Source organism: Thamnophis sirtalis, unplaced genomic scaffold, assembly GCF_051295495.1.
Source record: "Thamnophis sirtalis isolate CommonGarterSnake01/CBP01778 unplaced genomic scaffold, rThaSir2_p1.2 scaffold_5, whole genome shotgun sequence".
Taxonomy (NCBI): domain Eukaryota; kingdom Metazoa; phylum Chordata; class Lepidosauria; order Squamata; family Natricidae; genus Thamnophis; species Thamnophis sirtalis.
This window is the reverse complement of record NW_028261385.1, coordinates 14,144,233-14,171,904: the sequence shown is the minus strand read 5'-3', so window position 1 is coordinate 14,171,904 and position 27,672 is coordinate 14,144,233. Positions and strand designations below refer to the sequence as shown.

Genomic DNA, 27,672 nt, shown 5'->3' with positions numbered 1-27,672 from the left:
TCATTCTTTACTAGAAGACCAAGGTCATCTTTTGTCTCCGCACTTTTACACCTGACCAGAAGCAGCTGGGTGTGGATGCCAGCGTGGAAGAATAAGATTGGGCCATGTGATGGATTGTGGGTGTGGGGACAAGATCATGAACTTTTAACTGGGTGGAATTCTGATGTCATTTCCAGAATTGGGATTACACAGATGTGCTAAGATGTCTGCTTTATTAAATTGGAACTTTAAGGATCGTTTTGCCTTGGACTCTGATTAAATTCTACATGATACTTGGAATGCTGACAAATGAGATGGCTGGATGGAGTCACCGAAGCAGTAGGTTTGAGCTTAAATGGACTCCAGAGGAAGGTAGAAGATAGGAAGGCCTGGAGGAACATTGTCCATGTTGTCACAATGGGTCGTACACAACTTCGCAAGTAACAACAACAGAGCCGAAACTGCTCCTTGTGAAATATTCTTAGTGGTTTGGATTCATTATGCATTCCACCATTATTAGTTTGAAAATGATGAACACAATGAGTTTCATGTGTTAGAGGAAAAAGTGGGCACAGATGGGATGCATCATATGTTCAAGAGAATTTTCAGCCTGCAAAGCTGAAATGCAAAACCCATGGAATTGATTTCATCTAATTGATTATTCTTTTGTGTTTGAACACAGCTAAAGCAATTCTCCTGACTGAGAATGCAGTCTTCCTGAACTTACTGGGGTTGGGTTAGTTTAAGTGGTGCTTAAGGAGGTGTGACGTTTTAATTTCTGCTATTTTTCCTCTCTAAATGTGGCGGTTGCTTAACAACCATCAGGCTTTTTAAAGCAAAGCCTGTTGTGTCTTGTTTTCTTTTAATGACAGAGTACCAATTTCTTTTAATGCTGCATTATCATCATCTTATTCTAACTTCACACAGAGACACATTCAATTTATGCATAGAACTGAATCATCTAAAAAGCTAATTGGCGCTTGAATGTTAAACAATAAATAGGTTAACAAGATTTTCTTCATTTTTCTACCATTGATTGCCTTGGAATTATATTAGCATTCAGAAGGAAGGAAGGAAGGAAGGAAGGAAGGAAGGAAGGAAGGAAGGAAGGAAGGAAGGAAGGAAGGAAGGAAGGAAGGAAGGAAGGAAGGAAGGAACAGACATTTTGCCTTTCTGGATTACAAGCTGAATTTAAATAGTTATTGAAGGTTATTATGGGAAAGTGAACAATTAAACCTTTCACACGAATAATCATAAGGTTTCCATCTATTTGTTTACATGTACGAAGCTTATTGTCATCTGTTTCTGAGGGGAAAGGGAAGGAAAATGTGTAGAAAAGAAAGAGGGTGAAATGAAAGAAAAGGCACTTGCAACTCCCTTTGGTGCAATGGAATAAGATAATAACATCAAACCTCAACTTTTTTTTTACTTTTACATAATAGTATAAACTAGCCATTTCTATAACAACAAATCTATATAATTGGTAAAAATCCAATCTAATCCATTTTTTATTTTATTTTCCATCTCAAGCCCCAAATCCAGAAGTGATTTCCAAGGACAAGCAAAACTAAATCTGTTTTTTTCCTCCTTTAATCAAAGCAGTTCATTTAGCCATCTCTTCTAACTTCATCAACTTTTGCAGCCCTTCCTCCATTGTGGGAATCAAAGTGTCCTTCCACTTTTTGTGCATAGAATATTCTTGCTGCCATCAATATATATATAATATCAAAGTTCCTATTTTTTCCGCAAGTCTTTTTCTATTAAACCCAAAAGAAAAGTTTCTGGTTTTATCTTTATATTCACTTTGAGAATCCTCTGTATTAAGATGTGAATCCTACTCCAATATTTCTTTGCTTTATCACATGTCCACCATAAGTGATAAAAGGTCCCTTCTCTACTTTCGCATTTCCAACACTCATTTGAAATACCTTTATACATTCTTGACAGCTTGTCTGGTGTTAAATACCAGCAATAAATCATCTCATAAAATTTTTCTTTTAAACTGTAATTTAATGTAAATTTTAAACCTTTCGTCCACATATTCTCCCATTGTTCAAGCATGGCATTATATCCAAAGTTCCCTGCTCACTGAATCATGCAATGTTTAACATATTCATTGAGGACTACATATAAATCACAATTCTCCTTTGACATAGTTCTTAATTTTTTTTTAACTGATTGTTGGAAAGCCCCATAAAAGCTGAATGTTTCCTTTGTGCCCTCCAACCTGTAAACAAGGAGATGAGCTTGCATCACAATATTTTGTGTTGCTAATAGATAGGCCCTTTCAGATTCATAACTCAGGTCTCATCAGTCTGAAAGTCAGCTCTAAATTTTTGTCTTGGTTCTCTTTGTTTGGTTCTCTTTTTCTTGCATCTCTAGAAAGTACACAAGTGTCCATTCCAACTTCCACATATTGCAATTGCAACTAATAAGTTTTACCGAATGTTTAGTGTTGTGGCCCAGCAGGAGCTGTTGGAGCTGCCGATGGACTCCAATAGCAAGGGACCCTATGAATCGGCTCTGGAAGATGTGGAGGACCCTGGGCAGGGTTCAGACTCAGAGCAGGGACCAGAGAGGCTGGTTGCCCACCAGGAGGCGCCTGAGGCATGGAGCAGTGGTGAAAGTCAAAGGGAGTTTGTCCCTGACGTCAGGCACTGGAGCAGTGGGGAAGATCAAAGGGAGTTTGTCCCTGATGCCCAGCAGAGAAGGGCGGAGAAGTGAAGGCAGCAATTACAGAGGCAGATTCATAGGAGATAATCAGGCCCAGGTGGTTGTGATTTGGCTCCTCCCAAGAGAGTATATAAGAAGAGACTTTGGGAGGAGACCTTTTGCAGGACACAACCATTTATACTAAGCTGGAGAAGCTCTTGTGTGTATCTCCTATCTGTGGGAGTCTGGATTGCTGCCAACATCTTGTCTGTGAGTAATTACTGTAAATAAAGCGTGGCTAACAGTAAGCTTGTGTCGGCGTTACTCACCGGACGGAGGGGGGTCAGAACAGTTTAGTATGCAATGATGTTTTCAGCTTATAGGCCATTCATCTTCATAAGAAACTGGTCACCTCATGGAGGTTGAGGGCACACCTGTATTGTTATTTTCTTGCTCTAGAACAATTCAGCACATTGTTACAAAGCGGGGTAGGAAGGAGATATAGAGTAAAATGGAATCTCTCAAAGGTGGTTTTTCAAAAGAAAACTGGACTATGTTTTTTTTTTCCTTTTTAGGAAGAAGTTGTTTCACTTCTCAACCAAGAAGTTTCATCAGTTCATCGTTGAGACAACTATGACCTGGATGACTGAGAATCCCCATAGACATTCATTCAGGTAACTCACAATCTGAAGCAAAAACTTCCATGGCTGTGGTCTACTGTGAGGGGGGGAGGGAGGGTGAGTGTGTGTTCGGGAAAACTACACTCAGATTCTTCATGCAGATGGTCCCAAGCTCAGTCCAGATCAAAGGATCAACCACAATCCGGAGACATCCAGTTGAGGAACTCAATAATGAACTAAACGATAAATAACCTCTTCTGGTAAAGGGGTGTCCTACATTCCTAAGCACTGTGTCTTCTAATTCAGCGGTCACTAACTGGTGGTCCATGGACCACTGGTGATCCGTGAGAAAATTTTGGTGGTCCACAGAAAAAAATATTTGCATTTTTTTATATTGCACTAAATCAGGGGTCCTCAAGCTATGGCCCCTGGGCCGGATACATGCAATGAATGTTTGTGCTGCTGCAGAGAATCAGAGGTGGTGGGGGGGGGGGAGAAATTCTGATTTGAGGCCTGCTTCAGCCTCCTGGTGTGGGGCTTTGGGTGAAGGCTGGACGGAAGTGCTGCTGGTGGCAAAGAGCCAGAGGGCCTTGGTCCAGGGGGCCTGGAACTGGCTGATCATCTGAGCTTCCAAGTGCCGCTACCTGGCTTTGCACTCCCAAAGGTCTTTCCTCTGCTTGGACAGCGTATGCTCGTAGTCCTCAGTGAGGTGCTTCTGCTGAGCCTCCTTCTCGGTCAGATCCAATCTGAACTGAGCCAGCTGTTTTGCCAACTCTTACTCATGGTGGCTGCTTAGCTCTAATAACTGCTTCCTGTTGGGGCCCTAAGGAGCCCGGGCTGGCAGGGGAGGAGTGACTGGAAGGGGAGGGGCGAGTAGAAGTCAGCGAGGCACCCCTTGACGTGAGTGACATTGAGTTGGCCACACCCACCCAGTCACATGACCACCTAGCCACACCCACCCAACCGGCCATTAGGCAGATCATATTAATGGTTCGCGTGATTTAAAATTATGAATTTAGTGGTCGCTGAGGTCTGAAAGGTTGGTGACCCCTGTTCTAACCAACATTTCCTCACAACCACCGTTCTGCCAATCATTTATTTTCTGTTTCAACTTGAAGCATTTCAAGCAACTCAAACACGCACAAATACAAATCATTTGAAAGTTGTTTGGTTCCATATGTATAAGCTTGGTACTCTAAAAAAAAAAGTAATGTCCATTTTTTTGTTGTAGAGTTCAATATGTACTATATATAGATTGTTATCTACAGTAATTTCAAAAGTCTGTTTATGTAGGGCATTTTTACTGCTGAAGTTGCACTCCCAAAAGAAAGTGATTTCTAAAATGCAAAAACCAGCAGACAATGAAACTCACTGATAGTTAAAGCAGAAGTAAAACCACAACTAACTGTTATTAAGTAAAATGAAGCAACTGCCAATTACCTCCACTAGACCAATAAGATCCCACAGACTAGGCCTCCTCCGAATTCCATCAGCCGGCCAGTGTCGACTGGCGACTACCCGGAGGAGGGCCTTCTCTGTGGCTGCTCCGACCCTCTGGAACGAACTCCCCGTGGAGATTCGTACCCTCACCACCCTCCAGGCCTTCCGCATAGCCCTTAAAAGCTGGCTGTTCCGACAGGCCTGGGGCTAAAGACTTGCAGCCCCCACTTCGAATGGTATGATTGTTGTGCTTTTTAATTGTGTATGGTCTTCATGTTTTGTAACTTTGTTTTTCCCCTCCCTTGAGTTGTGAGCCGCCCTGAGTCCCTTTCAGGGAAAAGGGCGGCATACAAATAAAGTAAAATGTAAATGTAAAATGTAAAATGTAAGGGTAGGGTTGAAAAGAAGTAGCTGTCTTAACGAGAACATTTTTCAACGCAGAATTAAGCCACTGCACCCGGGACATCCAGCAATAACATGCTGCATAATGTACATCAAAACACTTTGTAATTGCACATTATCTTGTACATGGAAAAATAATATGTTCCACACTTATCTGCACCAAATAGATTGTGGTGTTCTTTATGCGTTTGGTTCTTAACAGGAATGTGAAGTGGCTCAAAGCATCACTTGCTAGAGATAAATGAATCAATCTATTTCTGCCTTGAGTCAATTTTGCATATGTTAATGCAATTTATGTATTACTTTACTAGAAAATACTTAATATTTTAATAAATTTGCATCACCCCATTCACCAATGGACCCAGCCGGAAATATAGCTGCAATTAATTCCATATATATATAGTGATCTTTTCAGTGCCTATCTTTTCTCTTGTCCTTTGATGTTAGGCATTGATCCTGGATGAATATATATATATATTCATATATATATTCATATATATATATATATTCATATATATATTCATCCAGGATCAATGCCTAACATCAAAGGACAAGAGAAAAGATAGGCACTGAAAAGATCACTTTTCTTAATTAAAAAAATAAATAAATAAAGCCAGTTTGCGATCCTTTTTTCTAGACAAAAATCATGTTTCCATTGGTGCATAGTTGACCCAAGGAGACCAAAAGCTTGCGCCTTTAAATAAGATGTGTTAGTCAAAAAGGGTGCTACCAAACTTCTGATTTTTGGCACAAAATAAACATATCTGCTGACAATAATTTCCATAGATAAAGGTAAAGGTTCCCCTCGCGCATGTGCTAGTCATTCCCGACTCTAGGGGACGGTACTCATTTCTGTTTCAAACCCAAAGGGCCAGCACCATCTGAAGATGTCTCCATGGTCATGTGGCCGGCATGACTAAACACGGAAGACACACGGAATGCTGTTACCTTCCCACCAAGGGTTGTTCCTATTTTTCTACTTGCATTTTTACGTGCTTTCAAACTGCTAGGTTGACAGAAGCTGGGACAAATAACGGGAGCTCACTACGTTACGCAGCACTAGGAACTTGAACTGCCGAAATGCCAACCTTTCTGATCGACAAGCTCAGTGCAGTCACTGTGCCCCTTATATTTTCAATGTAAAAAAATGCTGCTTTTTAAATGTGAAGGACATTAATTTGGTACTTCACTTAGAAATTCAGCCACAAAGGGATGAGGCTCTGTGTGCATCTATTTAAAAGCAGATATTAATTCACTCAGCTCTCAAGTTCACAACGTTGTAATGCCTGGTAGTTTAGAAAACTATTCACACTGAGTTTTTCAAACTTGTCAACAGTAAGATGTGTGGAATGTGGTAGCCAAAGTCTACACTTCTTAAAGTTGCCAAGGTTACAAAAAGAAAGATCAAGAAGACTGATCCAGTTCCAGGCACTGCATTTTAGGCATTGATAAATGCTAGCATGTCTGGAGGTATCCAGTGAGAAGGAGGACGAGGGGTGCCATGATTGCAGTATTCCAATATTTGAGGGGCTGCTAAATAGAAGGGGGGGGTCAACCTATTCTTCAAAGTATCTGAAGGCAGAACAAGAAACAATTTATGGAAACTAATCAAAGAGAGAAGGAATCTGGAACTAAGCAAAACATTCCTAATAGTGAGACTTGGACTTGGACTTGGACTTAATCTTCGTAAATGTCAACGTCCACAAGGCAGTGACCGTTGCATTGTGAAGGCCAAAGGCAGAACGTCACGGATTACAGAGTTGTTTATCCGTGTGTTGTCCTGCCATTGGGTTCTCAGCTTGTTTCACGGTTCCGTCGCCACGGGAACCAACACTCCCCATTTATCCGGGCTTGTGACCGGCTATGGTTTCCCATAGGCTGGGTCCTAATAGTGAGAACAATCAATGAGTGGAATGGTTTGCCTTCAGAAGTTGTGGGTGCTTCATCACTGGAGGCTTTGAAGAAGAGATGGGCAGGGGTGTCAAATTTGATTTCATTGAGGGCCACATCTATCTATCTATCTATCTATCTATCTATCTATCTATCTATCTATCTATCTATCTATCTATCTATCTATCTATCTATCTATTAGACTTATATACCGCTTCATAGGGCTTTCAGCCCTCTCTAAGCGGATTACAATTTTTTTTAAGCAAATTGAGTCAGCAACTTGCCCCCACAGTCCGGGTCCTCATTTCACCCACCTCGGAAGGATGGAAGGCTGAGTCGACCTTGAGCCGGTGAGATTTGAACCATTGAACTGCAGATCACAGTCAGCTAAAGTGGCCTGCAGTACTGCACCCTAACCACTGCGCCACCTTGGCTCTTTACAAACACAACATCAGGGTTGTGTTTGACCTTGAGGGGTCGGGGTGGGCATGGCCAAGGTCACTTGTGTCAGGGGCACCTATGGCGGGGTGAGTGCTCTGCCAGTGAAAATGAGCTCCTGAGCTCCGTTTTCGGCTGCAATGGCCTCCTGCAACCCTCTGCCAGCAAAAACAGTGCTTGGAAGGGCTGCACACAACCCTTGCGAGCTCTCTTTTCACTGGCAGAGGCACCACAGGGCGATTCTTTACTGTTTCCAGATTGGCCCCACGAGCCAAATCTAAGCACCTTGTGGGCCGGATCTGGCCCACGGGTCTTGAATTTGACACCCCTGGTATAGGGCCTCCTGCTTGAGCTGGGGTGGAGGAAGTGAAGGAGGGAGGGAAGGAGGGAGGGAAGCAAGGAGGGAAGGAAGGAGAGAAGGAGAGAAGAAAGGAGGGAAGGAAGGAGGGAAGGAAGGAGAGAAGGAGAGAAGAGAGGAGGGAAAGAAAGAGGGAATGAAGGAGAGAAGAAAGGGGGAAAGGAAGGAGGGAAGGAAGAAAGGAAGGAGAGAAGGAGAGAAGAAAGGAGGGAAGGAAGGAGGGAAGGAAGGAGGGAAGGAAGGAGGGAAGGAAGGAGGGAAGGAGAGAAGGAGAGAAGAAAGGAGGGAGGGAAGGGGGAAGGAGGGAGGGAAGGAAGGAGGGAAGGAAGGAGAGAAGAAAGGAGGGAAGGAAGGAGGGAAGGAAGGAGGGAAGGAAGAAGAAGTAGGATTGTTGTAAAATAAGATGGGTCTATGGGATGGTAAGAAAGCAATTTCAATTATATTGTCAATTGTAGGGGAGAAAAATTGTTACAAATACATATTATTAATAACAGTTATGAGATCATATAATTGTGAATGTATATATGAGAAATAAAAAATTTTAAAAAGGAAATAAAATCTTATGAGGAATGGCTGGAGTTACTCAGTATGTTGGGAAGAGAAGATTGCATGAACACTTTCTTCAAGTGCCTGAAGAACTGTCATGTAGGGGACAGAGCAGAATTTTCCTGAATTTTTCCATAAAACAGGGAAAGAATTAAGACTAACGCATAACCTTACCTGATAAAACTCGGACTTCTGCTTCATTCCCAGTTCTTGAACTAGCGGGATTTTTGGCAAGGCATCTATAGATCCCACTGTCCCCTACTTGAATCCGACTGATTTGTAAAGATCCAGAAGGCAAAATGGCTACTCTAGTGTCACCGCTATTCAGAAGTAGATCTTCTTGGTTCCTCTGCCAGTGGACCGTAGGCATAGGTTCACCAACAACTTCGCACTTCAATAAAACAGTGTCACCTGCAAATGCTGTAACCGAGTCCGTCTGGGACAGAAACCTCAGTGGACCTGCAGAACGGAAAAGATAATGGAAATTAAGAAAGAGTATAAATCTAAAAGATACAGATATATACACAAATGCACATCTTATTTATTTATTAAATTTATATGCCGCCCGTTCAGGGGTGAAATTCAGCAAGTTCTGACGGGTTCCGGAGAACCGGTAGTGGAAATTTTGAGTAGTTCAGAGAATCAGCAAATACCACCTCTGACTAGCCCCAAAGTGGGGTGGGAATGGAGATTTTGCAGCATCCTTCCCCTGCCACGCCCACCAAGCTGCGCCCACAGAACCGGTAGTAAAAAAAAAAAAAATTTCGACACTGCATCCATTTCACCATGACATAGTTTTGGGCAGCTTACAACATGATAAAATAATATTATAAAACAATATTTTTTTAAAAAAAATATTTGTTTTTTGGCAAATTTAGTTAATTGCCTTCTGGTAGAAGAAGACAAGACACAACTGGGAGGGGGGGAGTCAAGAGAGAAATTAGCCTGGAATCATTATGTTGCCACAAAAAATCCAAGTTCAGCCCCTCTTGAATTCTGTTAACTTCTATTTAGTGCCAATTTAGTGCTGACCAAGAGTTGACTGAAATCTTGTGCACATTCATGAGCAATAAATCAGTTTAATTGGAACTTAATGGGTGTGGTCCTGATTCTTCATACCTGAAACTTTCAACCGGAAATGATTTTCACATATTAGTATAGTAATATTCAGCCTTTCAACCTTTCAACTATAATGCCATCCCTCAAGATATAATTCAACTAGAAACAATTAAAATCCTAGATTAAAACCAGATCATTTCTTTTGTGTGATAAATTTTCTCAACATTGAGGGAGTATCGCACTAGAGGTGATGATCGATTAATAGAAGCTCCCACCTCCGACACATACATTCTGCTTCTTTCTTCTCCATGTTTTACTTTTAGTTACAATTTCTACTTTCATTATGATCTTATTGTGAGTGAGTGAGTGAGTGAGTGAGTGAGTGTGTGTGTGTGTGTGTTTGTGTGTCTTTATTTTGAGGCTGTAAGATGCCCAGAGGTGTCTTGCAGCAAGATGGGCAGCAAGCAAATTTAATAAATAAAATAATCATCCCAAAACAACTGGAGCATCACTTGAGCATCACTGGCATTGACAGATTCACCATTAGTCAATTGCAAAAGACAGCTTCTACTTAGCTTACATCCTGCAACTGTCATGCCCCGGCATAGAACTTTTATATACCATTGTTTCTCTCTAGCCCCATCTAGTGTCCAGAGAGACATATATCAAGTATATTGTTTGAATAGCAATAGCAATAGCAGTTAGACTTATATACCGCTTCATAGGGCTTTCAGCCTTCTCTAAGCGGTTTACAGAGTCAGCATATCGCCCCCACAGTCTGGGTCCTCATTTCACCCACCTCGGAAGGATGGAAGGCTGAGTCAACCTTGAGCCGGTAAGATTAGAACCGCTGAACTGCAGATAACAGTCAGCTGAAGTGGCCTGCAGTACTGCACCCTAACCACTGCGCCACCTCGGCTCTTAAGCTGATCCCACCCCAGTACCCATCAGTCTGCATTTTCAAACCAAGTGTACACTGGGAAACCAGATTCCATTTTCCTTTAGCGTTTGGAGAAGGCAGAAGCACAAAGAATAATCCATCTTAATCTGTGGCACATGGACAAACCCACATCCCCCACACACAGAGCATTGCTGATGAGATTTGAATTGCTTGTAATTATTAATTGGTATGTTCAGCAGTAACTTAATACTGTCTATCTTGGATTTGGTTCTCATTGTATGTATCCCTATTTTCCCCAGTTTCACCATATCCTGTTCTTTCAATAAAGCATCATTCAGATCTATGCATGCCAGTGGTGAATTGCAGGTGGTGCGCCCTGATACAGGCATACTGGAGTCTGCCTGGAGCACTGGATACCGTTCTGGTATGGTGCTCCGGAGGGCCCACCCACCCACCCGAGCTCCTTACCGATCTTTTAAGTCTACAGCGCCTGCACGATACTCCGCTGAGCAGCTGGAGCATCACAGAGGCTCACGGAGGCGTTAAGACACATGTGTGCGCTGCACGGATCTGCGCACATCCATGTGGACGCTGCCGGCCCGTTCCAACCATACTGGTTGGAATGGGATCCAGAATCCACCACTGATGCATATGGTCTGTTTTACTGGAGGATAAGTGGGTTTAGTTGCATGTCGAACTGCACTCAGACTAATGTGTAGTGAGGACAAAACAGCAGCAATACCACTAACACCATAAAACATCAACATCTGCCTATCTCTATAAGCAGACAAAAAAGCAACATCTGGTCTAAACATCTGACTGACTGCGTGAGAAATCATCATCATCATAATCAGAAAAATATCAGACACAAATTATCCAAGATCATTCTGATAAATGCTCTTAAAATATAAGAAGTCAAATCCTCTGGGGGGAAAACTTGGTTTGTTTAATTGGGAAAAAAAATGGATTAAGGAATTACTTAATAGCTATTTTAGAATAAATTACAGGAATACTTGCAGAAATGCATTAGAAATTGCTCCGGGGGAGAAGAAGCAATGTTCTTGAATGATGTAATATACCAAACACTCATAATTTTTTTCTCCAGATTTTATCTGTCAGATTATCTGAAAGCTGCCAATTTCATTATATTCAAAACCCTGCTTTAACAAATAATAATCTAATGCAATATGTCAGTCTAGTCAAAGGATAGTATTAGTAAGGACAACAAATATGGGGTAAAGATTAGAAGAAATTTCAGAATGATAAGCATTATTTGATAGCAGAGATTATTTGCTGGAAGTGGTGAAGAAGAAAAAACGAGAATTACCATCTGCTAGGGTTATAGAAATACAATAAAGTACACAATGGAGCATACAGAAAATTCTGCGATGAAATTTGAATATATGTAAGGAAATTATCTGGACACAATGATAGTAGTGATGAGCGCACCATTGAAAAAACTGAAAAACCAAAGCAGGGAGAAATTCTGAAAATAATCTATGGGTTCACTAAGAACTAACCTCAATTAGATGGCACATAATCCATCAGTCAAGAATGATATCATTATCATCTGGTACAAAAAAATGCACATTATTTCTTCAAAGACTATAGGCAGTTTACACAATCAAAAGAAACTTATATGAAATTCTACCTTTCTTGCATCCCCCCCACCCCAAACCAAAAATGAAAAGAAATATTTTGAGGGGCTATCACAAAGATGAGTGGGTCAACCTATTTTCCAAAGCACCAAAAGGAAAGACAAGAAACAATGGATGGAAACTAACCAAGGAGAGAAACAACTTAGAACTAAGGGGACATTTCTTAACCGTGAGAACAACAAACCAATGGAAAAGCTTGCCTTCAGAGGTTAGCAATAGCAGTTAGACTTATATACCGCTTCATAGGGCTTTCAGCCCTCTCTAAGCGGTTTACAGAGTCAGCATATTGCCCCCAACAACAATCCGGGTCCTCATTTTACCCACCTCGGAAGGATGGAAGGCTGAGTCAACCCTGAGCCGGTGAGATTTGAACAGCCGAACTGCAGAACTGCAGTCAGCTGAAGTAGCTGCAGTGCTGCATTTAACCACTGCGCCACCTCTGGTTGTGGGTATCTCCATCACTGGAGGCTTTCAAAAAGAGACTAGATAACCTGATAGTCTGAAATGGCGTAGGGTCTCCTGCTCCAGCAGGAGATTGGACTAGAAGTCCTCCAAAGTGCCTTCCAATTCTATTATTCTATGACCCTATGAATGAAAATTACTGACTGAAGAGTCTGTCAAAAACATTTGAAAAAGATAGCACTATTACTATTAAGGCACAAATGGTTCGCCGACAAAAGCACGCTCGACAAAAGCGCGCCGATGAAACTGCGGCGACAAAAACTGCGACTTCGAAATCGCGCCAACGAATGAGCGCCAAAGCGTTCTGACAACAGCGCGCCAACAAAAGCGTGCCTTCAACGAACAAGTAATAACCCTAAACCTAACCCTGAACCTAACCCTAAACCTAACCCTAAACCTAACCTTAAACCTAACCCTGAACCTAACCCTAGACCTAACCCTAGACCTAACCCTAGACCTAACCCTAAACCTAACCCTAAGCCTAACCTTAAACCTAACCCTGAACCTAACCCTAAACCTAACCCTAGACCTAACCCTAGACCTAACCCTAAACCTAACCCTAAGCCTAACCTTAAACCTAACCCTGAACCTAACCCTAAACCTAACCCTAGACCTAACCCTAGCCCTAGCCCTAGCCCTAACCCTAAACCTAACCCTAAGCCTAACCCTAGACCTAACCCTAGACCTAACCCTAGACCTAACCCTAGACCTAACCCTAGACCTAACCCTAGACCTAACTCTAGACCTAACCCTAGACCTAACCCTAGACCTAACCCTAGACCTAACCCTAGACCTAACCCTAAACCTAACCCTAGACCTAACCCTAGACCTAACCCTAAACCTAACCCTAGACCTAACCCTAGACCTAACCCTAGACCTAACCCTAAGCCTAACCCTGAACCTAACCCTGAACCTAACCCTAAACCTAACCCTAGACCTAACCCTAGACCTAACCCTAGACCTAACCCTAGACCTAACCCTGGACCTAACCCTAAACCTAACCCTAAGCTTAACCTTAACCTTAAACCTAACCCTAAACCTAACCCTAGACCTAACCCTAGACCTAACCCTAAACCTAACCCTAAACAGAACCCTAAACAGAACCCTGAACCTAACCCTTACCTTAAGTGAAATCATGCTTTTGTGGGCGTGGTTTTGTCAGCACGTTGTTGTGGGTGCGTGTATTATGTCGTGGTTTTTGTCGCCACGGTTTCATTGGCGCGCTTTTGACGTGTGCGCATTTGTCGGTTCATGGGCACAAATGCTATCCAGAATAAAATGGTCTTAAAAACTTTGTGAAAAGCTGAAAGCTGAAGGGACAGGCATCTAAAAGTTTCTTCTATATTGTGGGGGCCACCACCAAGAAGATTCATTTTCAAATCCTTATCTCCATCCTCTTCATTGTCCTTTTCCTCCATAGAAGTCCTCAATACTGATTACACTATCCAATCAACTATATAGTTAGTCTAGTCCATGGGTCCTCAAACTACAGCCGCAGGCGGCCCACTGAATCCATTAATCCAGCCCAAGCAGGCCCCACCCACATCACCCCACCCACCCTTCGGCCAAGTGCAGGACTTACCTTTGCAAGCCCCACGGTTAAAGGTAAGGCCAACAATTTTGGCCTGCAGAGACAGTCTGGAGGCAGGGGAGGTGAAAAAACAGGGTGCACAGATGCCCCAGGAGGCCAAAAAAACTGGCAAAACAGCCCGTTTTTCACCTCCTCCGCCTCCAGAAGATAGATAAAGAGAGTAGATAGGAAGAGAGAAAGGGAGATTTCTCAAGCTCCTTGGGGCTCAGAAGAATTGCTGCAAAACTGAGGTTCCTGAAGTGGACCATTAGACTCCTAAACAACTGAAAAAATAATCTGGTAAAAAGAAAAGTGAAACAAAAGCAAATAAAACACTCCCAGGATCAAAACAAATTAAAGTTTCATTTGTGTGCATTGTTCAATGGACTGTTAAATCAGCCATGCCCACCCTGTCATATGACCTAGCCACGCCCACCCAGCTGGTCTGGCCCCCCAACAATCTGAGGGACCGTGAATTGGCCCCCTGTTTAAAAGGTTTGAGGACCCCAGGTCTAGTCTAACTGTTATGGTCATTGACTCAGACAGGACAGACATTGAAGAAGAGGCTCCAACAGAACCTCTGGATCTTAGGAGACATAAAGCCAAGAATCACTTGAGGCTGATTAAACATAGACACAGCTGGAAGAGACAATTTTGATGACGTTTGGCCCCCACACCTGGGTGAGTAAAGAGCAACATTGTTCTATGAGGCTTCTTGCCAAGCAAGAGAGTAAATCTCTTGATTGATAACAGCTGGCTGCAGCCTGATTTAATAAGCAGCTCTGATCCATGTTCTCTTTACTGGAAACAATCTGTGATTTGTGGCTCTTGCATGATTTGAATCCTATTTATCTAAGACACGTTGAATTGGCTGACAACTCTGGCTCAGTTCTTGGAAATTTGGACTGTATTTGGACTATTCTTCTGAACATTCCTATTTGGCAGCATATCGTTCAGGCAGCTATTTGAGATTCTGGTGTGGAAGCTGTTATCTCTTGACTTTAAGTAAACTGTGATTTACCATACCAACTTTGTGTGAGTCAGTAATTGAAAACTGAGGCAGGACAGTAGCTCCTTTTCCAGGACAGGAATCTTCATCAAGATTGTTGTCCAACCATTATTTGAAATCTTCCAGTGAGGAAACACCTATGATTCCAGGAGGGAAACTGTTTTATCACTGAATAGTCCTCATGATCAGAAAATTTCTTCTTACTTCAAACTTGGATCTCCTCTAAAGTTTCAATTTATTATTTCTGGTCCTATCCACAGAAATTATAGAGAACAAATCCATACTTCCTTCCCCATGACATGGGAGCACTACTGGAACACTATTAAGAGCTGAGGTGGCACAGTGGTTAGAATGCAATACTGCAGACTACTTCTGCTGACTGCCTGCTGCCTGCAATTTGGCAGTTCTAATCTCACCAGGCTCAAGGTGGACTCAGCCTTCCATCCTTCCGAGGTGGGTAAAATGAGGACCTGGATTGTTGGACGACAATAGGCTGAACTCTGTAAACCACTTAGTGAGAGCTGTAAAGCACTGTCAAGCAGTATATAAGTCTAAGTTCTACTGCTATCAAGTTCTCCTCAGTCTTCTCTTCTTTGAGTTAAGCCAGAGGTGGGTTCCTACCAGTTCACACCTATTCGGTAGAACCAGTTCGTCAAATCTACCGAACCGGTTAGAAGAGGTTCCACCAGTGGACCCGGAAAGCAGGCCACACCTACAGAAGAGGTTCAAATTTTTTTTGAAACCCACCACTGGTCCTTGGATATGATCATTCTACACTCTCAAGCTCATATTTATAAAACTCAGTGCCTCTGTGGAAGGTAAGGATGACCACTGCATTTGTGGTGCAATCAGAACATTGCATGTGTTGAAGTTGTTTTAACGCAAAGCAAAGATCCCTTTTAAAAAACAAGTTTACATCCTATTCTTATGCATGCCAGTGCTGTGTGTGAGGTAACTTAAGGTGGTTCTGACAAGTGTCGTCGGCATCTTCATATCCGGTCACATGGGTGGCAAGCCACTCCCATCCGGTCACATGGGCGGCAAGCCACTCCCACAAAGGAGGCCACACCCACAGAGTAGGTTCGAACAATTTTTGAAACCCACCACTGAGTTAAGCATACCCAATTCCTTTACCGATTCTTCATAAAATTTAGCCTTGAAGTCCCTCACCATTTTTATCATTCGTCCCTATACTGTTTGCCTTTTCTCAGCTTCACTGTTTTAGTGTGGTGACCAGAATTGGTTACAATTGAAACAACCGTATGCATATTACGGTATACAGGTGGTCCTCAACTTACTATCCTTCATTAGTGACTATTTGAAGTTATAATGGCACTGAAAAAAATGATTTATGACCATTTTCATTCCACTGTTGCAGCATCCCCCCAGTTGTTTGATCAAAAATTGCTTGCCAACTGGCATGTATTTATGTTAGCTGCGGTGTCCTGGGGATACGATCACCTTTTGTGAACTTTTTACAAGCAAAGTCAATAGGGAAGCCATTCACTTAATAATCGTATTACTAACTGCAGTGACTCACTTAACAACTGTGGCAAGAAAGGTCATAAAGTGAGGGAAAATTCACTTAACAACTCTCTTGCTTAGCCAATAGAAATGTTGGGCTCAATTGTGCTTGTAAGTTGAGTAGTAACTTACTACTACTTACAGGTAGAAAGTACTAATATTGTATCTCTGTCGATGCAACCCAAGATTGCATTAGCTGTGTTGGTAGCTGCAGTGCATTCAGCCCATATTCCAATGTTAGATAATGTTTTGAACCTAGAATTTTCTACTTCTAGTATAACAAACGTTTTTGTTTGACTTATAACAATCCATTTAGTGACTGAACTTACAACAGCACTGAAAAAAGTGACTTATGACTGTTTTTCACATTTACTGCCATTGCAACATCCCCATGGCCACATAATCAAAAATCGAACTCTTGGCAACTGATTCATATTTATGACGGTTGCAGTGTCCCAGGGTCACAGTGACCACTTTTGCAACCTTCAGACAAGCACAGTCAATGCGGGAAGCCAGATTCATTTAACAACCATCTTGGTTGTTAAATGAATCAGTGATTCACTTAGCAACTGTGTGAAGAAAGAATGTAAAACGAAGCAAAGCTCACTTAACAAGTCTCACTTAGTGACATAAATTTTGGGCTCAACTCCAGTCGTACATCCAGTATCATATACAGGTGGTCCTCAACTTACAATCTCAATTCATGTTGTTAAGTGAGACATTGGTTGAGTTTTGCCCATTTTACAATCTTTCTTCCCACAGTTGTTAAGTAAATCCCTGCAGTTGATATGGTAAGTTAGTCACTTGGTTATTAAGTGAAACTGGTTTCTCTGCTGAATCTGCTTGTCAGCAAGTCAATATTGCTAACTAGGGCATACAAAACCTTTGCCAGACCAATTCTCGAATACACCTCATCTGCCTGGAACCCACACTGTATATCGGACATTAATATGATTGAGCAGGTCCAGAGGTACTTCATGAGAAGAGTCCTCCACTCCTCTACTCACTATAGAATTCCCTATGCCACCAGGCTTGAAATGTTGGGCTTGGTCAATCTGGAACTACGTCACCTGCAGTATGATCTAATCACAGTACACAAAATTGTCTGCTACAATGTCTTAGTGTCAATGACGTCTTCAGCTTCAAGCTCGATAATAAACAGTCAAACAATAGATACAAACTCAAGGTCAACCGCTCCAAACTCGATTGCAGAAAATACAACTTCAGCAACAGAGTGGCCAACGCCTGGAATGCTCTACCCGGCTCCGTTGTTACAGCCTCAAACCCCCACAGCTTCAACCTCAAACTGTTCTACCGTGGACCTCACCCCATTCCTAAGAGGTCCGTAAAGGGGGCGTGCATATACGCACCAACCTGCCTTCCCTCCCTGTCCTATTGCCCCCGTTTATTTGTATTCATTTCTTTCATTCATATCGTGTTTATATTTGTACCTGCTATCTCCATGGTGGCGAACCTATGGCGCACATGTCAGAAGTGGCACATGGAGCCATTCTTCCCGTCCCGTGCAGCATCGCCCGGTCCTCTTCCAGGTTTGTGGCGCGCATGCACACATGATGATCAGATGGCCTTCGTGCATGCGGCAGTGCTGGAAACTGGGGCATTTTCCAGTGCGGACATGCATGCAGGGCAGCTGATCGTCGTACGTGTCTGTGTGCCGGTAACTGAAAGACTAGATGGCCCGATGCGCATGCACGTGCCGGAAACCGGAAGTCCATTTCCCCCTTTGCATGCCCACTTTGCAGCTCCTCTTCTGGGTTGCGCGAGCACGCGCTCCGTATTTGGCATTTGGTGCCGAAAAGGTTCGCCATCACTCTGCTATCTTATACATGTTTGACAAACTAATCAATACAAATATAAATGCCGAGTTGCAAAAAGTGATCACATGATCTTGGGACACAGCAAAGGTCATAAATACGAGCCAGTTGCCAAGCGCCTGAATTTTAATGACAAAATCGAAACTACGAAAAACAGTCATACAGTAAGTCCCATTTTTCCACTGCCGTTGTAATTTGGAGTGGTCACTAAACAAACTGTCGTAAACCGAGGACTACCTGTACTGCCTGATTGCCACAATACCTTTGCATTTGATTGAGAATACTTGTCCTCTTTACCTTCTCCCCCCACAACCCCGAAATAGTCACCTTGTCTGACAATGATTATAGGAAATGTATAGCCTGAATCCCCTTTTTTGTTTCTATGGTTAAAAGTTCCCATGGTAGCAGATCGATTTTATTTATTTATTTTTTTCATTTTTTCATTTTACACTGCAGAGCGAAAGACTCATTAGCTAGTTCTCTTTCATTCCTTCTAGTCATCGGGGGAAATAAAAACACAAAATCTTCCCCGGGTTTTCGCACTAAATTCTTGGCACCATGTCAGGATGTCGAACCATGTTCTCGAAAAGAAGCAAGATTAAAATGTCCCTTTTAAGCTTGTTTAAATTAAAAAATACATACGGCGACACAGTTTTCTAAATGACCCCGGGAAGCTGTTTAAAACTACTTTGAGATTTTGGATATCTGCAGCAGGATATCGCAAAGATGAATTGGAATCCGAAAGGAAGGATTTGTAACTTTTTTTTCCGGGAGAGGAGGTCTCTGGTATCATCTGAATTTCAAAATGGCTTTGGTATTGAATATTCTCCCCATCTACTGAGGGATGGAATAACTCCCTTCGCGATTGCTAGGCTTCCCGATATTCTAAATCTGCTCCACTTCAATTCTCTATATCCTCAGTTACAGATCTGTTTTGTCATAGCAACAGCATTTAGTACTTAGACCAGCCGGGCCAAACTCGGTTTCATTGAGAGCTGCTGAGGGGTTGTGTTTGACCTTGGAGGGCTGGGGTGGGCATGGCCAGGATGATTGCACTCATGTTGGGGGGCGCCTGTGGTGGCTTGAGTGCTCTCTCAGTGAAAACGGGCTTCTGAGCTTTTTTTTTTTCTGTACTGGGAAAAAAAAGTGACTTATGGCTGGTCCTCACACTTAATGCCTTTCACAAATCCCCAGTGTCACACAATACAAATTCAAGTGCACTTAGCGTTCCGGGGTCATCTGATCACCATTTGCAACTTTCCCAACCAACTTTCAACCACCAAAGTCAACCGAGGAAGGTGGGTTCTCATAACACCTGCATGATTCGCTTGAAACCTGCAGTGATTCATTGAACAATCATGGTCATAAGATTGGACACATCTCATTTAACAACGGCCTTGCTTAGCAATAGAAAGTCCGGTCCCAATGGTGATCATAAATCAAGGATTATCTTTAATGAGCAGCCTAATAACATCTCTCTATGCATTGTGGCCTGCCAGCGGCCAGCAAAGCAGATTCGGGACAGTGAGGAGGTTGAGGAGGAACATGGGCCAGTCCTGGAGTCTGGGGAAAGCTCTGATGAGGGCTCTGTGTTGGAGGCAGAGAGGGGGCCAGAGCCGTATGCCAGTTATCTGCTGCCTTCAGAGTCAGACATCAGTGAGGCAGAACGAACAGCTGGAGCCTATTCCCAGTATGCGCATGCACAGAGTTGCCAGCAAAGGGAACAGCTAAAGAACAAGGGTTGAGTTGGGAACAAGGCTACAGGTGGACGATGACTGGCTCCTCCTGGAAGAAATAAATGAGGAGTGAAAGGGGAGTGGAGTTTGCAGGAGACAATTAGTTCGCTTAATTGGTTTGTGACTCTCCAAGACTCCTTGCCAAGTTTTGCAGACATCGGCTTCCAAGCCAGATAATATCTGTGACTGTAAATCCTCTCTTGAAAGTCTTTGCTGGATGTGAATGAGCAGAATTTACAGTAAATTAATGAAAGGGTTTTTTTGTCAGGACAAGAAGTTTGCTTCATGATCTCGGGAAACCTGGGTCAGAACGCTATGGTTGTTTTTCTCTACTTCTGGAGAGACATGATACAGGTTTAAAGTTCTCTCACTGTAATGGGAACTCAAGCTGGTTTTTATAAAAAAAAAAAGTGTTGTAAATTTCCTGTGTTGAGCTGGAAATACACAATGAAGTCTTGTGGCCTTCCCTCTTTGTCAGCTTTCTCTCTTCTTCACAAAGCGTGTTAGGTTGTCCTGAACCTTCCGTTCATGTTAATTCGCACAATCATCGCAGAACAATGCCTTTTGCAGCTCAACTTCTCATCAAATCTTTGTCCCCTCAGGGAAAACTTCCCTCCTCACCCAGGCTTCGGCAAAGGACTTAGCACACCTGTTTTTAATTTCTAATCAAAAAGAGAAAAAAAAGCTTGATTTGCCCTGCAGCTGAGTTGGAAGCCTATCAAGATCCCTATCTTCTCCCTACAGACGGTCTAATTATTAAGTAATTAAAGTTCATTTAATAAAAAAAGAGCTTATCATTGGGGGGACAGACCTTGGGGTCTGGAGCATGGGTATGACTATTAAATATTCAGCAATTTAGTAACACTCAGTACAATCCTCCAAGGAGAAATGCTTTGAGATGCTTTGTTTGTTTCAAATTAGAGTCTGCAAGGTTATTTAACAGAGAAATGAAAAGCCCATTTCCCATCCGTCCCTCTCTCTCCCTTCAATGTGCACAGCAGCTGAAGGACGGTAAACGGAAAGGAACGATTGGCCTCTGGTTGCCTCTGATACTGCCAAAGGGAATGGAGGTGGAGACCTCTGATTGCTCCAGCATTGAGAAGGGAGGAGATGATACAGAATAGAAAGAATAGAGAACAACAGAGGTGGAAGGGACCTTGAAGACAGGGGTGGGTTTCAGCCGGTTTGGACCGGTTTGGGAGAACCGGTAGCTCCAACCATCAGCTGGGGAGTGAACCGATTCGCTCCGACGATCAGGTAGGCCCGCCCACCCCTGCACTTTACTTACCTATATCCTCTCAACTGATTCGCATGGCAGAGGGGATTATTGCGCCTCAGATGTGTTACTCCCCAGAAGTAATGTGGAAGGCAAGTTTTGTTAAAACATGTGTACGCGCATGGAGCGAAGCATGAGATCACCGAATCAGTTGTTAAACCGGCAGGATCCCACCACTGCTTTTTATATGTGTGTGTGTGTGTGTGTGTGTGTGTGTCTATATTTCTATTTCTCATACATACATTCACAAATATACAATCTCATAGTAAGTTATATTATTAATAAAGTTTGTTATCTTTTAACATTTATAACAAATTTTCTCCCCCTACAATTAACCATATGATCAAGATTGCTTTTCTACCATCCCATACACCCATCTTATTTTACAACAATCCTACTTCTTCCTTCCCTCCATCCTTTCTTCTCTTCTTTACTTTCTTTTATCCTTCTTTCCCTTCTCTACTTCCCCTTCCTCTACCCCACTCCTCCCCTCTTTCCCTTTCCTACCTTCTCTCCTACTCTTATTTTCCCTCCGTTTCTTCCTCTCCTTTTCCTTTTCTTCTTTCCCTCTCCTTTATCCCCCCCCCTCTTCCTATATTTCCCTCCTCTCTCCATTCCCTCTTTCCGTTGTTGTGTTTAGATATTTTCCTCTTCTCGCCTGGACTACTGTAACGCTCTCTACATGGGGCTGCCCTTGAAGAGCACCCGGAAGCTTCAACTGGTCCAGAATGCGGCTGCGCGGGTTATCATGGGGGCACCCAGGTGCTCCTATGTGACACCCCTTTTAGGCAGCCTGCACTGGTTGCCGGTTGTCTTCTGGGTGCGATTCAAGGTACTAATTATGACCTTTAAAGCGCTCCATGGCTTAGGCCCAGGGTACCTGCGAGACCACCTACTGCCACCAGTAGCCTCCCATAGTCCAGTGCGATCCCACAGAGTTGGCCTCGTCAGGGTGCCGTTGGCCAGACAGTGCCGGCTAGTGACCCCCAGAGGGAGAGCCTTATCCGTGGGAGCACCTTCCCTCTGGAATGAGCTGCCCCGGGAGCTTTGTATAATCCCCGACCTCTGGTCCTTCCAACGCGCCCTAAAAAGTTGGCTTTTCCAGCAAGCCAGCCTGGCCTGAACAAAACAAAATAAATTATTGATTACTGTTAATTTTAATTTTAATTCTTTTTTTAAAAAATGTCATTGTCAATTTTAATTGGGTTTGGGATATTCTATTTATTTATTTTTTAACTTTTGTATTATGTGTTTCTTTTAATGTTGTACGCCGCCCTGAGTCTTTGGGAGAAGGGCGGCATATAAATCTAATAAACCTAAACCTAAACCTCTTCAATCTGGTGTATTTTTGGGATGGTATTCTAGCAAACCCAGTTCTGCATTTACACAACAATCTTAAATTCCCCCTTCCACACTTTATTTTCATTTTAATAGTTACATCATCCGTTAAGCGTATACTTGTGCATTAATACCTTTTTATTTTCCCTCTCCTTCCCCTTCTTTCATTTGACAGTGTATCGGCCGGGTTTCTATTTCTCTTTTTTTTTGTCCTGTCCAATTATTTGCTCTCTATTCTTTTAGGATCCCACTACTGCTTGAAGGTCTTCTAGTCCAACTCCCTCCTAAAGAAAGAGACTTTATACAGGTGAACATTGACTTACAACTTAGTGACCATTCAAAGTTACAATGGCAGTGAAAAGAGTGACTTATGACCATTTTTCACACTTATAATTGTTGCTGCATCCCCATCATCATCCACTTTTAACAACCCCATAATCCCTTGCAGGGTGGAGTCTGGGCAACTGAATGGAGGTGAGTGGCCAGATGCCTTACCTGTCACCAATGCGGAGTTATATTCAGCAGAGATATTCTCAGTGGGCCCAGAGAGAGAAATATCTGCCCCTACCTAGGATCGAACTCACAGCCTCCTGATTGTGAGGTGAGAGCTCCACCTCTAGGCCACCACACCTCTCTTTGCAGCATCCCCATGGTCAGGTGATTTTACATTCGGATGCTTGACAACTGACTCACAGTTATGGTGGCTGCAGTGTTCTGGGGTCATGGGATCACCTTTTGCAACCTTCTATCAAAGTCAATGAGGGAGCCAAATTCACTTAACAACTGCAGGATTCACTTAAAATTTCAGCAAGAAAAGTTGTAAAATGAGGCAAAACTCACTTAACAAACGTCTTACTTAACACCATAAACTTTGGGCTCAATTGTGGCAGGGACGTGCAGTCAGGGGAGGCAGGGGAGGTAGAGTCTCACCACTGTCATCATGAAAAGAAAAAAAATGTAAAAGGAAAAAGGCAAGAGCTGAGGTCAGGCTGAGCTAGTTGCTGCCAGAGTCAGCGTGGATGACTCTGCTTAACTGTTTAAAAAAGTGTCTTAAAAAGCACCCTCTACAGGAGAAGGCAGGAGAACGATGTGCCTCACCTAGTCTGACTTTAAGTGTTTTATGATCACTCGAGCAGAGTTAAGCAAGGGTTAAAAGCTGAAAAATTCCTGACGTAGATGAGTCACGTTGTTCTCCTGCTTCTTCCTGTAGAGGGTGCTTTTTTTAGAGGCTTTTTTAAACAGTTAAGCAGAGTCATCCACGGTGACTCTGGCAGCAACTAGCCCAGCCTGACCTCAGGTCTTGCCTTTTTCCTTTTACATTTTTTTTCTTTTCATGATGACAGGAAAGAGCAGAGTTGAAATCCTCTCTGAAACAACTGGAAAAGGTACGTGTGGGTCTTAGGGAGGGGGAGGAATTCAAACTTCATCCTCCTGGTGCAACTTTGTGTGTGTGTGTGTGTGTGTGTGTGTGTGTGTTTGAGAGAGGGGGGAGGAGGGAGAGAGGGAGGAAGGAGGGGAAGGGAGAATAAAAAGAAAAAGAAAGAAGGAAACTTATTTAGCAAAGGAGAAAAGCAAATGCTGTCACTTTAAATCGGAACTGAGCATGCCTGGCTGTGGAATTCTGGGAGTTGAAGTCCACAAGTCTAAAAAAATTGCTGCCTCACCAGTCATAAACCTCACCGCACATCACTGAATTGTGGTCATATGTTGAGAACCACTGGTACCATTCCAGACAAATAGCTATCCAGTTTCTTCTCAAAAGCCTCCAATAATGGAGCCCCCACAATTTCTGAAGGCAAGCTGTTCCTCCAATTAATTGTTCTCACTGTCATCAATTTTCTCCTTAATTCTAAGGTTGGATCTCTCTTTGATAAGCTTCCATCCTTTTATTTCTTGTCCTACCTTTAGTAATGAAGTAATGATTAAAATTTAAAAAAAAAGATAAGATGCCTGCTAATGCTAAAGGAGGGGGTGATTCTTAAAAGAAAAGCTAGCTTGCTTTGTTTGCTGGGTGGAATGAAATTCGGAAATTTCACAGTGGTATTTCTTATTGTCATAAATAGATAATTTCTTTGCAGCATTAAACAATTGATGCATCCCACTGAGGATGCAGAAGAAAATAATACGTCTCTGCAGGAAAAATGGATTCAGTTCAGAGCCAAATACTTTGAGGTTTATTAGGTAAAGATAAAGGTTCCCCTCGCACATATGTGCTTGTCATTCCCAACTCTAGGGGGCAGTGTTCATCTCTGTTTCAAAGCCTAAGAGCCAGCACTATCCAAAGATGTCTCCATGGTCATGTGGCCGGCATGACTAAATGCTGAAGGTGCACAGGACACTTTCCCTTCCCACCAAAGGTGGTTCCTATTTTTCTACTTGCATTTTTTACATGCTTTCGAACTGCTAGGTTGGCAGAAGCTTGGACAAGTAATGGGAGCTCACTCCGTTATGCGGCGCTAGGGACTTGAACTGCCGAACTGTGGACCTTTCTGATTGACAAGCTCAGCGTCTTAGCCACTGAGCCACTGTGTTATCTTGAGGCATATCATGTATTGGAATGATTTAGAATTAAGAGGTTCTGAATTCCAGACATATATAACACAGTAGCTATAGAAAAAATGTGGGCTTTCAAAGGTGGGTTAAGTGATTTTGCCTCTAGGATTAATTTATACAAGTGATACCTTAAATGCTTTCCTTTTAGTTGTTACAAAGTTCATTTTTTAAAACAAGAACTGGAAATAATAAAGGTGCTGCAAAGTTTCAAGCCAACTTATATAATTAAGATTTTATACACACACCCACACATACCAAAGAGAAGAACATTGCTGCTAATTATGTACATTTAAGAAAGACTGGTTTATAATGAAAAGCTAAAAATGTTATTTTATAGCAAGAACAGGGGCAAAAAAAAATTTGTTTGAAGAATTCAGGGGATGTGCAGCTTGTTTAACATCACATTCTTCATCTTGAGGTAGGGAGGATAAATGTTTAAAACCGGTAGGATATTTCTTACAGGTAAAAACCTCTAAGAAATATTCTAAGTTTTACAGGCGTTTATCTATCTGATTCACTTCTTGCAGTGTAGTTAAAAGAACTTTTTTTTTAACTATCCAAAGTAGGCTTTAGTTTAGAGAAGCAGAATCGTGGTCACAATCCCTCAACACAAATTTCTTGGGGATGCAAATCTTTCTCCTGTTCACCATTTAGGATGAGACAGGACAGTCACCTACTGTAGAGTCATAAATAAAGTGACCAGATTTTAAGATGGGTAAAGCGGGACACCATTGACAGGGGGGGGGGGGAGAGCTCGGAGCACCTGAGCTGTAAAAAAAATAAAAGAGGGCTGTAAAAACCATGAAGCATTACCCCTGCTGCCGCCGCCTCCTCCGTGCTTTTGAGGAGCTTCCGATGGCTGAGGTGCTTGGCCCGGGACCGAGCCTCCACCTCCTCACCGCGCTGCTGCCGCCGGAAACCCCCTCCGCCCAAGGCCGCCGGACAGCTGTCGCAAAAACATTGCATGTTGGCGCGCATGCGTAGGAGGGGAGGGAGCCTCACCCCTTGTTGGGCGCTGCGAGCAAGCCGAGCGGAGGGAGGGAAACCACTGCCCTCTAAAGGCCACATTGGGAACGACACGAAATAAAAACTTTTTTTAACGGCATCCTTTTTAAAATTGATGATTCGGCGTCTTTTCTTTCTTTTGGAAAATTGGGACTTTTTGAGCACACCGCGTGACACGGGACAAATGTTGAAAAATCGTGACTGTCCCACCAAAAGCGGGACGCCTGGTCACCTTAGTCATAAATCTTTGTTGATCTAGGTTCGTAATGGCAAACCTATGACACGGCTGCCACAGGTGGCACACAGAGCCATCCCTGTGGGCATGTGAGCTGTCACCCCAGCTCAGTTCCACCCTACATGTGTGTTCACCTCCCACTGGCCAGCTGATTTTTGGTTCTCTGCCACACATGCATAGGGGGGCGCATGCAGGGGGCATGTATGCATGTGCAGGGGGCAGGGGGCTCACAGGGGGGTGCAGTACCCTCACCCCATTTTTGGTCCCAGGAGGCTTCAGCGAGGCCTGCTAGGCCCAAAATGGGGTGCAAGGGGATCACACACACAAGTGCAGAGCAGAGGGGCGCACGGGGGGTATTTCACATGTGCATTGCATTATGGGTGTGGGCACGCACACAGGCACTGTTGCCCCCACACATGTGCTTTTGGCACATGACAACAAAAAGGTTATCCATCACTGATCTAGGGCAAGTCATCTAGACATTCCCCAGTGGTTTCAAACTGATTTGATGTTCATCCTGTTGCCACAAAAAGTAGTCCTCAACTTACAACCATTTATTTAATGACTGTTGGAAGTTACAAAAGTCCTGAAAAATGGTCGCATGATCAACATTCAGGCGTTAGGAAACCAGCATTTAGTTATGAAAGTTGCAGCATCCTGGAGTCCTGTGATTGCATTTGTGACCCCCCACCAGGTTTTAACAAGCAAAGTCAATGGAGGGAGGGACCAGATTTGCTTAATAACTATCTGATTCACTTAACATCTGCAGTGATTTGCTTAACGACCGTGCCAAAAAGAATGTAAAATCGGAGTGTAAATTGTTTATCAAGCGCCTTGCTTAGCAATGGAAATTCTAGACCCAGTTATGGCCATAAATGAAAGACTCTCTGTATTAAAAGTTGTTTATTAGTGGGAAGGAAGGAAGGAAGGAAGGAAGGAAGGAAGGAAGGAAGGAAGGAAGGAAGGAAGGAAGGAAGGAAAAGAAGGAAAGACAGAGTGAAGGAAGGAAGGAAAAGAAGAAAAGACAGAGGGAAGGAAGGAAGGAAGGAAAAGAAGGAAAGACAGAGTGAAGGAAGGAAGGAAGGAAAAGGAAAGCGAGGGAAGGAAGGAAAAGAAGGAAAGAAAGAGGGAAAGAATGAAGGAAAAGAAGGAGAGAGGGAAGGAAGGAAGGATCTTTAAACTCATT

At 43.0% G+C, this 27,672-nt stretch overlaps 1 protein-coding gene across 1 annotated transcript in view; it reads right to left on the bottom strand.

Moving 5' to 3' along the window:
* DCC (DCC netrin 1 receptor) overlaps positions 1-27,672 on the bottom strand; it is a 734,614-nt gene that overhangs the window by 592,683 nt on the left and 114,259 nt on the right. The window contains exon 3 of the mRNA XM_087715396.1: positions 8,500-8,784. Coding sequence (XP_087571522.1) covers positions 8,500-8,784 — 285 coding nt within the window. The remainder of the gene's footprint in view (positions 1-8,499; positions 8,785-27,672) is intronic.